The sequence below is a fragment of the Bicyclus anynana genome, chromosome 16 (assembly GCF_947172395.1).
Source record: "Bicyclus anynana chromosome 16, ilBicAnyn1.1, whole genome shotgun sequence".
Lineage (NCBI taxonomy): Eukaryota > Metazoa > Arthropoda > Insecta > Lepidoptera > Nymphalidae > Bicyclus > Bicyclus anynana.
The window spans coordinates 13,160,502-13,174,660 of record NC_069098.1 but is presented as its reverse complement, the minus strand read 5'-3'; the positions used below and the strand labels follow the sequence as shown (position 1 = coordinate 13,174,660).

General features: G+C 35.0%; 2 protein-coding genes across 2 annotated transcripts; one reads left to right on the top strand and one right to left on the bottom strand.

Annotated features, from left to right (window-relative positions):
• Positions 1–298: 298 nt before the first annotated feature.
• LOC112057808 (uncharacterized) lies at positions 299–1,995 on the bottom strand. The gene is made up of 3 exons (XM_024098353.2): positions 1,840–1,995; positions 1,064–1,237; positions 299–474 (listed from the first exon to the last, which is right to left on the bottom strand). Exons 1-3 carry the CDS (start codon positions 1,936–1,938, stop codon positions 307–309), a joined length of 441 nt encoding a protein of 146 aa, XP_023954121.2. The 5' UTR covers positions 1,939–1,995; the 3' UTR covers positions 299–306.
• A 3,425-nt stretch (positions 1,996–5,420) lies between these two features.
• On the top strand, positions 5,421–13,013 carry LOC112057809 (ionotropic receptor 75a-like). The gene is made up of 7 exons (XM_052886336.1): positions 5,421–5,443; positions 6,438–6,560; positions 8,675–8,889; positions 9,705–9,913; positions 10,298–10,454; positions 11,584–11,695; positions 12,551–13,013. The coding sequence occupies exons 1-7, from the start codon at positions 5,421–5,423 to the stop codon at positions 12,771–12,773; spliced, it is 1,062 nt and encodes a 353-aa protein (XP_052742296.1). The 3' UTR covers positions 12,774–13,013.
• Positions 13,014–14,159: the final 1,146 nt, after the last annotated feature.

Sequence of the window (14,159 nt, the reverse complement as noted above, 5' to 3'; positions counted from 1 at the left end):
TTTGTTGACCGGGCATCACGCTGAAACTACTGAATTAATTCAAATAAAACTTGGCACGATTGTACCATAGCACGTACAAGAACAAAGAATAGGTACTTTTAGTCGCGAAAATAAAATCAGAAGGGGGTGAAACAGGGGTTGAAAGTTTATATGGAAAGTCCTCCATTTTATCAGTTAGATTTGTAAGCATTGGTATAATATGCACAACTAGAGAAATACTAAAAATTTAATGTAATTTTTTTTTCAATTTTTTTTAAATCTACCTCTAAAGGGTTAAAAAGGAGTTGAAGCTTTTTTATTAAGTTATTAATAAGACTTACATATAGAGATAATTCCAAAGGTGAATGCAAGGATACACGCAGTGATGTTGACTTGTGTACAATGAATGCAGAGTAAAATAATTAGCAGGAAGAAGGTCTGGCTCAACCACATACTTGTTATTACCAGCCACAACAACAGAACTGTGGGTTTCTTCTGCAAATGATAGTATAACGAGAATTAGATACTTTTAATTATTTCATTGTTAAATAATAATTGATTAATTGGATTAAGTTAAAGGTATGATGATGATGATGATTCTTAACTGGGAATATTTACACTATGCTTTGAAATTGATATTATTTTTGCTAATAATGTTGCTGTTGGAAAATTTAGATAGTCGTAGAGATCACAGATGAAGGTAGTTGGCTTTTCGAAATAAAAAGCCCATATTTTCTTTTTTGTGTGGTGTTTAATTTTTTAATTTGGAGACACATAACTTTTTATCCATGGTACGAGTATATCACTGACGATCAAGTAATCTCACATGCCTCTAGCGCTAACGACTTGACAGCCGATAAAACTGATCGTGTGTTGATCGCGACAGGCATGATATCATGCACGTCGCTACCAACACACGATCAGTTTTATCATCACAGGGTTTTTCATCTTAAAAAATATTTGAATGTAACCACGTGCGAGGATCTTTTATGCGTGTAACCACAAAACACTGTATCTTCCGATAATAACACGGCAATACATAGATATTGAAAATACTAGATATAAGCAACTAGTTATCTGTTACCTTTCGTACTCCCCATATCAACCAGCCGTGCATCACCAACATTATGACGCAGTAGATCACACCTGATACACTGAAGCTGTGGGCATTCCTCCACGCGTAGCCGCCGCAAGCAGTACAATTCCTCATTAGCACAACCTGAGTGGTGAGTGCTATCCCGCATACTAATGTCACGAACTGGAGACAGAGGATTAAACTTAGGCTGATCGTGAGTGTTCCACACGTAATTATTTGATACTAGCGGACGCCCGCGACTTCGTCCGCGTGGAAATCAATCTAAACTTTAAGCCCTATTCCACCACTTTTAAAAATTTTTGAATATTTCGTATTTTTTTTATTATTTATGAATAAATTTTTAAAACTGTAACTCTAAAATGAAGGACATTCCATACAAAGTTTCAACCCCTATTTCACTCACTTCTTATTTTATTCAGTATTCTATTCAGTAGACTATTTCAGAAAAAAAAGAGTCACCAAGGAAAATAAGTGACATACGTTTTTGAAGTCGGTTCCAATTTTATAATGACTCAAGTGAGTCAACCCTTCTGTCACTAATGTCTAGCATGCGACCAACGACATATTGACGAGAAATAGATAAAATGTCAACCAATAACAACTGAGTAGTCCCAGTTCCATATGATTCGTCCCAATGCAACGAAAGAGATAGCAATACTTCCGGTTACGCTGCTATTGCTTGACATTTGTCTATTTAACGTAGTTTGGTCAAATAATTTACACTATCATACACAGCCTTAAGGCTTAATATTTACTCTACTTACGATTAGAACTACAGCTGAGTACAACGCTCCTGTTTTTAGAGGGTAGTGACACAAAAAGTTTTTGGGGGCAACCCTTTTCAGTATATTCATTAACACCATTACAATTTTCGCAAACTAATAAATGTAGAAAAACATTGCATGACATATTAGCCATCTCGATTGCTGAATAATTAATATTACGTCATAAACACAGAGTAACCAAAGTGAGTCTTTACAAACAACGCACTGAAGCCGGTCAAACCTATAAAAAAAAACTAACGTCCCGTTAGTTTGACAATCGCATATACAAACTTTTTTCATAATTTGTATTTCAAAATTTTACACTAACAACAATTACGTATATTAATATAATAGTTAATTACCAACAAAAAATACTCCATCTTATTTCTTTAGTTTTTGTAAACAGTTTTAAAATATTTAAAAACATAAGACGCCATTTTTCTTGTCTGATGAGACGGTTCGTGTCGTACTGACTCGAGAATGTATTACGTTTTGAATTTTGTATTTGGAGCGGCTACGACACCGTCGTGTTCCGTTCGCTCCATATGTTTATTAATCTGTGGTCTTAGAGTATGAGTATATAGAGTAAACTTTTATTCACACATTAATATCATAACTAGACCATTTACCTTATTCTTGGCGGCACACCATCCCATGAATATTATAAACGCGAAGTTCTGGATTAGTACCTATGCTACTGTTTATCCTGGAAAACTCATAGTTCCTGCGAGATTTGTAAAAAAACTGATTTTCCTACGCTATTTGTGAAAAACTGAAAATCATGATCGTAGTCGTCCTCGATCGTGGACGTGTTCTAGCCGTCTAAAGTGAATTATTCTCTCAGGACAGAACCGAATGTCCAAATATGTCGATCCAAATACCATGATTCAATAACGTCTCAAAAGATGTAATACACAAGAGATAAACCTACACCCTAGTTAAACAAATACATATTTAAATTAAAATAAAAACCGACCAAGTGCATGTCGGGCCACGCGCAGTATAGGATTCCGTAGATTAAAATGAGCACTTAAAGCCTTTTATTGTAAAAATACCGATAGTGATACACACTATCACTATCACATACACTATACTATCACCTACTTTACATGTAGGGAAGGAACTCCATTTTTTTACCATTTTAAAGACTTAATTAATATAAACACATGCGGACACAGACGGACGGACAGACAGAAGGACATTGCGAAACTATAAGAGTTACTTGTGGACTACGGAACCCTAAAAATTATATATTATTTAAATGTAACAAATCCGTTTTAGCACGAAAGTTTTTGTTAATATCGTTTGCATACTGATTCTGAGAAAAAGGGTTATGGAACTCATAGCATATTATTTGGATAGATTCATTATAATATGTTAATATATGCAATATTTATTTAACGTGAGCAGCATTCATTATTATTTTAATCCACAATATTTCCATGTTTTCTCAAATAAGTGTTATTTCAGAAAATAATATGAGGATTTCATATTCCCCTTCAATTGGAAATGTACATTCGAACCATGAAATGAAATAACATAATTAGCATCCATATCAGAATTAGTAATGTATGAATATATCTGTAGATTCCAACGAGTTATATTGTATACTAGCAGCGCCCTGTGGTGTTACGCGTGAAAAAAAAATCCAGGATAAAAAGTAGCCTATGTATCCAGGCTTGTAACTTCCAAACATCATGATACTAAGCCACCTGCATCCAGCGAATCCCTGCGACTCGCTTGATGTCGTCAGTCCACCTGGTGGGGGGGTCGACCAACACCGCGCTTACTAGTGCGGGGTCGCAATTCCATCACTTTGGGACCCCAACGTCCATCGGCTTTTCGAACTATGTGCCCGCCCATTACCACTTCAGCTTCGCAACTCGCTATAATCAAATTTCATCTAATTCAGTTCAGTAGTCAAGACGTGAAAGAGTAACAAACATTCACACTATTATAACCATAAGTTTTTCGCAAATCTCGCAAATAACAATGATTTTCGAGATAAAAGAAGCCTAAATGTTAATCTAGGGTATAATCTATCTACATTATAAGTTTTAACCAAACTGATTCAGTAGTTTGTAGTAGGTACATACAAACTTTCGCGTTTATAATGTTACTACTTATTAGGACGCTCACAACTTTATCCGCGTAAATTTCTGTTCTTTTTTTCCAAATCCCACGGGAACCATGGATTTTTTCAGGATAAAAAGTAGCATATTTTCTGCACCAAGGTCGAATTTATCTCTGCATAATTTTATTCAAATCGGTTCTGTGGTATAGCCGTGAAATGGTAACAGACAGACAGACTTAGGAAAATATTTACTTACATGTACTCGTATGAGCACATACTTGTTTAATAATTTGCTCCTTCACCCGGACGAAGTGAGCTCGAAATGCCACGTTCGGGATGACTGAGTTGGAGGAGCTGTGATAGCCCAATGGATATGACCTCTGCCTCCAATTCAGGATGGTGTGGGTTCGAATCCGGGGCATGCACCTCCAACTTTTCAATTGTGAGTGTTGGCGCGCAACGAAACGTTACTTGGGCTGCTGGGTTCACGAATCCTCTTCAAAGAAAAACGTCATAATCATTTTATACGACTGTCAAACTTTTAATGTCACTATCATTCTAAACTTAACTAAGCAATAAAAGTAACGCATCAATTTTAAATCACGAAAAATTTTTATTTGTGCCCAAAAAAGCGCTTAGTCTTGGAACCAAATTATCTACCATACAGTGTGCATTTTAATAAATTAAATATCACGTGTCTTTAACGGTGCAGGAAAAACATCGTGAGGAAACCTGCATACCAGAGAATTTTCTTAATTTTGTGCGTGTGTGAAGTCTGCTGGGCCAGCGTGGTGGACTATTGGCCTAACCCCTCTCATTCTGAGAGGAGACTCGAGCTCAGCAGTGTGCCGAATATGGGTTGATATTGATGAGCGGGAAGAGCCAATAGTTCTTAGAGCCTACTTGGATAACGCAACACTTTTAAACTGGTCGAGTTTTTTACAGTTAGTCAATCTACCCCTTTAGTCAACTATCCCCAGTCTCCCCTACTTTCGCATTTATAATATTAGTATGGAAGTATGGATATGTCGATTGATTGATTTATTATTTGGTACGGTTGAACCGATTTTGGTTACATTGAATACACTTTGAATTACAGAGAAACTTTGAATTAAAATACATTTTTATATATATACTAATATTATAAACCTGAAGAGTTTGTTTGTTTGTTTGATCGCGGCGTCAGCTAGTTAGTAATATTTCCTTTTTCATTACAGAAAAAAAGGAATTCAAAATATTGAACAAAGCTTTATATTTAATCATGTTTAACAATGTTTTTTTTACCCCATATTTTGTGAACTTTATACATCGAAGAAAACGAGCATGTTTTACTTGTTTACTTTCAAAATATTTGAACACCATTATTACTGTTTTTCAACTTCAGTTTTATGTTCCCTGTACCGGTGCTTACAATTTAATTTCTTGTTTGATCCTGAGTACTCATGGACGTGTTTGGAGGTAAGGAGGTTGAAGTAATTATAGAAATCAATTATTTAAATTACAAACAATGTGTCTCATGTCGCATGTTGGGTATTCAAAGAGAAAAATTAATTATTGAATTTTTTTTTATTGAGAAATAATACATTATGGAACTTAGGCTAATTTATCCTAATAACTATACAAATCAAGCATTGTTATAATATATATCTATCTATCTACCTATCTTTATTGGACTCGGATTTTATCTCTCGTGTAAGAAAGATAGATATGCTTCTAAGAATTTTCTCAGAAAGCGATTCTCTTTAATCATAATACATTTCTAACAAGGACATTTATAATGTTTGTTTATACCTTACCTAAACATTGATAATAAAGTAAATAAAGTCAATCTCTTATTTATTTATCTATCCTTTTTTTTAATTTTAAACAATATTGATAAAACACAAAATATAATACAAAATACTATTAAAAATTTATAAAAAAAAGTGCTATAATAATATTTTAAATATTATTATAGTAGTTAAACAGAGCTTTCAAAATTTGAATAGACCAAATATCTATTTTAGCTAACGCCATTGATGAAAATATGTATGTATTTGTTTATTGTAAATTGAAATTTTGTTTCTGTTTACCATCCGACTCCCGCTGTTTTAATGTGCAAATAATAGATTTCTATTGATTCATTAAAGTCAAAATGAATAGATAAAGACCCCGTTTCTTTTTACTTTATTTTGGTGAATACTCAGTCCTGAATAATACGTTATGCTAATTTTGGTTATGATTTCATTTATACGTCACTAGCAGACGCCGCTTGGTTTCTCCCGCGTTGTTCCTGTTCCTGCAAGAGTACGGGAATAATATATATCCTTTAGCCTTCCTCGATAAATGGGCTATCTAACACTGAAAGAATTTTCCAAATCGAACCAGAAATTCTTGAGATTAGCGCGTTCAAGCAAATAAAACAAATTTTCCAGCTTTTTAATAATAGTATAGATAAAAGAAGTGTTTATTTTCAGCGTTTTAACTACATAGAATTCATTTCTCTTGTTATTATGAAGAGAATAAACGATACTTTCGTTGTCAGATCGTTATTTACATGTGAATCTGTGGGTAAGTATGAAAACCTTTACGAATACGATCCATTATGGCGACAGAGTTTCGTTGGATGTATCATGCTGAACATTTTGCAAGATATGTTCAAATTTAAGTAAGTTATTTTTATTTTTCTTTATTCAATGTTAAGTTATCTTTTGAGTGTGATATCACATGATGGTAAGTGACGATGCAGTCTAAGATGGAAGCGAGCTTACTTGGAAGAAGTACAAATTTATTGTACCCATACCACAGAAAACATATGTACAAGTACAGAAGTTTCACTCCACAACATCATTAAAATAAATAGCGACTCTCGCTACAACACAATACGGTGCAATTTAGTTCGAACAAAATTATTAGCGAAACGTTTTATTTACCTACAGCTCTTATCTTTATTAAAACAATTGTCAAAGTTGCAGCGTTAAAGAGTGACAAACATCCAGACATCCATACAAACTTTCGCGTTTATAATATTAGTAGGAAGAATCCTACAGAATTTCAAACATTTCAGTATTTCCTACAAACTGGTAGATTACGCCCACCTACCGACGGCGGCCCGTGAAAGAGCTATCTACCCGCGACCGGGCGATGCTGTGGACATCTACCTTAAGCCTATGCAACTGGTGGCAGACATCCTTGATGACGCTTATCCCATACAAGCTATATATACTTGGCGGTGAGTGTTGATTGTTTTTGTTTCATCTATAAAGGAGCGTTTTCGACGAACTCCTCCAAAAGGCTTGTCTTTTTTCGACAATTTCAATGATTGTCGTCATATTTCAAGCCATTTATACAGAATTTTGATAATTTTATTTATCAAAACCTTTCTCATAAAACACCGCATCAAAATTCTTAAAAAAAGAGTTTTTTATCATCAACAGCTTCATCATCATCATCATCATCATCATCATTATCGACCCATATTTGGCTCACTGTTGGCTCACAAGTCTCCTCTCAGAATGGAGACTTAGGCTAGTCTCTAGTATAGTTTACCACGCTGGCCCAATACGGATAAACATACTTCACACACGTAGAGAATTAAGAATATTCTCAGGTATGCAGGTTTTCACACGATGTTTTCCTTCACCGTTTGTGACACGTGACATTTAATTTCTTAAAGTATATGAACGAGTTATGCTCGGAGTATCTCTGCGTGATTGCATCTGAATCGGAAATGACGAGATCTGCAGAAGAATCAAAGTCACCGACATAGCTCAACGAGTCGCTAAGTTGAAGTGGCAAGGGGCGGTACACGTAGTTCGAAGAGCCGATTGACGTTGATGATGCACTGGTAGTCGAAGATGGTCGCAGGGATTCGCTCGATGCAGGCGGCTCAGTATCGTGATGTTTGGAAGTCATTGCAAAAGGCCTATGTCCTGCAACGGACTTCCATCGGCTGTTATGATGATGATATACTTTACCCGAAGACCTCTGTCACAAGAACCTCTACTGAAACCTTAGAAGGGTGCAAATCTTTCCATTTGAAATAAAACGTTTATCGAAGTTAACTGGGAAATAGAAAACTAAAACTGATATTTTTGTGTGATTTGTAAATTAAAATCTGGTCGAGTGTTTACAGAAAAGCAAAATGAAAAAGAATATCGAAAGCAAAGTTATAATTGCGGTTAATTTTTGATTTAAAACTAGAAGTTCGTTCGAATATAAGAGTTAGCATACGCTAGAACAATTTTGCTATAACGCTATCGATTATCGCTCGAGGTTTCGCGATACTAGAGGCGGTCTAGTGACGCTAATTGTGTATATAACTTTGTTTTATCTTCGGAAATTTTAACAACTTGGATAAGAGTTGAAAATCTGTTTATTACAAGTAATACGTTTACTATATTTGCTAACTAAAACTCAAAGCCGTACATTGCTGTGATAGCTCAGTGAATTTGACCTATGCCTTCGATTCGGAGGGCGTAGCATTCCGATGCGGAGCTGGCACCTCCAGCTTTTCAGTTGTATTATGAATTTTAAGAAATTAAATATCACGTGGCTCACACGGTGAAGGAAAAACATCGTGAGGAAACCTGCATACCAGAGAATTTTCTTAATTATCTGCGTGTGTGAAGTCTACCAATCCGCATTGGGCTAGCGTGGTGGTCTATTTGGCCTAACCCCTCTCGTTCTGAGAGGAGACTCGAGCTCAGCAGTGAGCCGAATATGGGTTGATAACTAATAGGTATGTAATATTTTTATTTTCAAATATATCTTTGTCTACAGCCTAGGCTTTATTCTCCGACACCGCTACAGTGGAGTCTTCAAGGCTTTCTACAGCCTTCCCTTCAGCACCACAGTATGGCTGTGCATATATGGGAGCATGCTGTTTGGCTCCATCTGCTTGTACGTGCTTAGCAAATGGGATACGAGCGTGTTTGGTGGTGAATGCAGTTTTGCTTACGAACTACTGTTGGCCTTTTCGGCTTATTGTCAACATAGTAAGTATTATTTTCTTATATTTATAGAATTTAAAATATTTATACATTCTTAGCATGCCCTTTATCACTGAATTTGAAAAAGAGGAGTTAGTAAATTCATCCAAATATTTTCCCCGATTATTCGAAGACGCCGAATGGGTAGTTGCATGGTCATCAGGTCAGGTCATTTGATGATGGGATCCAGCAGAATTCGAGAGAACTCTTCGTAATTTCTGAATACATTGGTTAAGTTGGTATTTTTATAAACGTAACTGCATATTTTTTTGTTAAGAATAAAATTTATTTAGATACTCAGAGTATATTAAAATTATTCACATTCACACGATGTGCTTCTGTGGTGTGTATGAATGAACGCAAGATATCATCTAAGAGAGATATTAGAATGTCGTTCCGGCCACATCTTCTGCTTCTGCCTTTTGCAAAAACGAATACATTCGATTCAGTAAAACACGCAGTCTTCGTATCAATATTATTCAAGAAAAATGGCGTCTTATGTTTTTAAATATTTTAAAAACTGTTCTTAAATGCTAAAGAATTATTATTGACTATTATATTAATTTACGTAATTGTTGTTTGTGTTAAATTTTGAAATGCAAATTATGAAAAAAGTTTGTATATGCGGATGTCAAAGAGACGCGTGACGTTCGTTTTTTTATGGGTTTCAACGGCTTCATCACGCTGCTTGAGTGCTAAACACTCGTTCTGTATGATCTTTATTCTGTGAGGTAAAGCATAAGAAGCGTTTTATCTATGTCATGTGGTAAATGTATTAAGGTGACATTCAGATATAATACTCGAAAATTTCATTTTCCCAGTTCTGCCACTACAAGCAACATCAAACTCTCGTCGGATTGGCTATCTAACCTTCATCGTGTGCGCGTACGTCGTACACAGCTTCTATACATCCAACCTGCTCTCTCACCTTGTGAGCGATAGAGGCAAAGCGATGGATTTGAATGCACTCGTAGAGAGTGACTATCAGTTCGCGTTGTTGAAAGACATGAACCTTGATACTGATAGAAGGGTGAGTTTGTCTTAATCATCACTAGCGGACGCCCGTGACTCTGCCCTTAGACCTCCTTAATCCGGCCGTCTCGTAAAATCTGTTCTCAGCGGAATTTTACTATCTATAAATTACCTCCTGTAAATTTCATCTTTGTACGTCAAACGGTTTTTGAGATTTCGTGATTACCTTTCGCATTTATATATTAAGATTAACAACCCATATTCGGCTTACTGTTGAGCACGAGTCTCTTCTCAGAACAAGAGGGCTTATGTCCACCACGCTGGCTCAATGTAGATGACTAGAAAATGCCACTAAAATTCTTACAATGTTTAAATTTTTCTTGCAAGATACAACTCTAATATTCCATTTATAAGAATATTATTATAGAAACGTTTATTGCAGAAATATGAAAAATCAATGGACAATAATCTGAGCATTGTGTGGAAGAAGTTGTTACAAGTACATATAATGAATTTAACGGCGGCGTTAGACGCCGTAATATATACGAAAACGGCGCTGCTTACTGAGTATTACACTATATATCCCTGTTTGAGGAAATGTAAGTACCTTTTTTTTTTTTTTAACAGCCGTGATAGCCTAGTGGATATGACCTCTGCCTCCGATTCTGGAGGGTGTGGGTTCGAATCCTGTCCGGGCATGCACCTCCAACTTTTCAGTTGTGTGCATTTTTAAAAATTAATTATCACGTCTCAAACGGTGAAGGAAAACATCGTGTGGAAACCTGCATACCAGAGAATTTTCTTAATTCTCTGCGTGTGTGAAGTCTGCCAATCCGCATTGGGCCAGCGTGGTGGACTATTGGCCTAACCCTTCTCATTCTGAGAGGAGACTCGAGCTCAGCAGTGAGCCGAAATGGGTTGATAACGTAAGTACCTTTTAAGTGTGGCATATGATTATATTCTTTTACTTTACGTAGTGCACGACATATGCTGAGCTGTACACCCTTTCTTTTTAAGGGTTACAGACAGACATGCTGTCATAAGGATAGGGTACTGACTAATCTAAAAGTTACAGACACTTTTAGATTTGAATAAATTTATTTTCTTTCTTTCTTTCTTTACTTTACTATTTTTTTCCATTAAACAACTCACTTTATTGTTAATATTAATAATTATTATTTACACTAACTAAAACAATAATATTTAACTAAATTAACTACCTTAACCTATTATAGAACTAAAAAATGCATTTTTTATTTGTATAATTTGTTGTAACTTGTAAAATATAATGATTACTAGCCGACGCCCGCGACTTCGTCCGCGTGAAACTCGATGTAAACTTTCAACTACCCCTATCCTACCCCTAGCCTACCCCTAGCCTACCTCTAGCATACCCCTACCCCTACCCTACTTCTACCTACCCCGACCATACTTTTCTGGTTGATTTATTACACCTTGTGTCCTAAAAACCCAAATATCTTACGGAACCCTATTTATTTCCAAAATAAAATTTAGCCCATGTTACTTGTGGATAATGTAGCTTTCGAATGGTGAAAGAATTTTTAAAATCGGTCCAGTAGTGTTTAAGTCTATTCATTACAATCAAACAAACAAACATATAAACAAAGTTTTCCTCTTTATAATATTAGTATAGATAATAATAATATTTTACAAGAATCTTAGTTTAAGTCAGATTTCAAAATTCCGTATTGGTGTATTTCTTTTTAGATCTGGACAGTGAAGACATTTGCCAACTCGTTGAAATAGATCTCTACTCAAAAGTGAAACAATTCTTTTTCACAAACAAATCATTTTTGTACAAAGAGGAGTTTAAAATTGGGTAAAATTATGTTTTACTTTTATCGAGTTTTGTACTATTTTTATGTTGGTAGTGTTTACAGGGTGCATTTAGTCATATTACTAGAAAAATGTTGAATTTGCAAGTGGAAGGACATAAGAAGAGAGGAAGGTCAAAGAAGAGATGGCAGGAGTGTGTAAAAGAAGAAAGTGTGTAAAGGGAGTGGATGACTTAATGAGAATCGACGAAAATAAAGAAGATTGGCATATTTTGCTGACTAAGTTACGCCTCTGTTAAGTTCTTACGTAACTTAAGTTAAGTCTCTGAGCTAAGCCTCAATAGCTCAACGGTAAGAGCGATCGGACTCGTCACCGAGGGGTGGTGGTTCGATCCCCGCTCCGTTGGTCTATTGTCGTACCCACTCCTACAGTCTTTCCCAACTAGTTGGAGGGGAATAGGAATATTGGTCATATTATAAAAAATAAATAAAAAAATAAGTAGAATTAACTAAAGGAGGTGATGATGGTACATAATTAGTATAAGTATATTACAGCCTTACTTGATTTTATATATAGATATAGACTGTTTACCAACAAACAAATTAAAAATGGGGGTATAATTCGCTAGTAATTTAATTCACACATAATAATTATTATAATTAATTTGTTCTTAAATTATTGAAAATAAAATCAATTAATAATCTTAGAACAATACGATATAGTTAATATATATTTAATAACATTTTATAAACAAACAATACATAATTTACAATAAATATGTTATGAAATTACATGCGTTTTCTACCTACATTTCTAATTTGTTTGTTGGTAAATAGAACACATTAGGCTGTAATAGAGTAAGTATTAGTATAAGTATAGGAATTATATATTGTTACAGAGCTCTTCGAGCCAAAGAAGCTGGGTTGATGACGAAAATCTTCAACATAGAGAAGTTTTCACCATTGAAATGTGACGATTCCAGAGGCGACTATAAGTCCCAGTTTGAACACGCAGTGTCACCTATAATAATCCTCTTCGCATCCTATATGTTAGCTGTTCTCGTCTTGATAGGGGAAAGGTTACACCATCGGCTCAACAGAGTGTTTCCTTATGTAGAATAGTGCGAAAACGTTGTATAGGGTTCCGTAGTTTTAAGCCACCAATACCTAATGAATCTATACTAATATTATAAAGCTGAAGAGTTTGTTTGTTTGTTTGATTGAACGCGCTAATCTCAGGAACTACTGGTCCGATTTGAAAAATTCTTTCAGTGTTAGATAGCCCATTTATCGAGGAAGGCTATATATTATCCCCATATTCTTACGGGAACGGGAACCACGCGGGTGAAACCGCGCGGCGTAAGCTAGTGGTGGCAGATTGGTGTTTTTGGTTGGTTTGTTTAACTACAATTTATTATGTTTAAATTAAATTTTAGTTATTTTTATTATATAGTTATTTATAATAATTATCCTTTGAAACTCACTCTAGGAGGGTAGGGTAAAAAATTGCATTTTAAAGCTCACAAACAGATCTCAAAACCAAAAAAATATGGTAACACTCAGTTACAATATTTTGACCTAACCAAAAACAAACACTCACATAATTATTTCAACAAAATGTAGATTATAACGTCATTTTCATTAATTGGTATGACTTTATTTACGTCATCTAACATGGGTTCAAATGAAGTCAACGTTACCACTCCCTGCTAATAGGAATGATGACAGTTTTTTAACTTGTATATAAATCAAGAGTATACTAATAGTAAAGCAATTTTGTAAAAGTAACAGGGTATCTGCGATCATTACTTTCGGAGCTACAGGGATTTAAAGAGTCAGATTTGCAGCACTGCCACGGATCCCTGAAAAACGCCCCATACAAAATGGTACGAACTAATGACTTCGTAGGTACTAAAGATCGTTATATTTGTATTGGCGTTCAAACAAAATTACTAATATCTTCGTTATTTGTGCGTTTATGTTTATAGTTCACATATTAAAAAATGTCACATTTATTATAAGGAAGCTAGAACTGTATGTATTACCATCTAATTAAGATAAAAGATTTTTAATAGATTTTGAAATTTTATAATCTTATTTATTTCGCAAATATCCAGACAATCTTTGCTTTTTATGTATAAACTAGTTAACATTGATCTTATTTACCCGAATGTATCATAAAAATCAATATATTCAAACCTAGTCATCATCCCCTTTACCTATTTACTAAGCCCACTCTTATGTAAAATTACGTTATTACTGTAATTTCGTTGAAATAACTATGTTAGATGAAAGCAGAAAAAAAATCATTGCCTACTTTATGTTAAACTAGCCGACGCCCGTGAAACTCGATGTAAACTTTCAACTACCTCTATTCTACCTCTACACTACCCCTACCCCTACCCTACTCTTACCTACCACTACCCTACTTTTCTGGTTGATTTTTTACACCTTGTGTCCGAAAAACCCAAATATCTTACGGAACCCTATTTTTGTCCAAAATAAAAT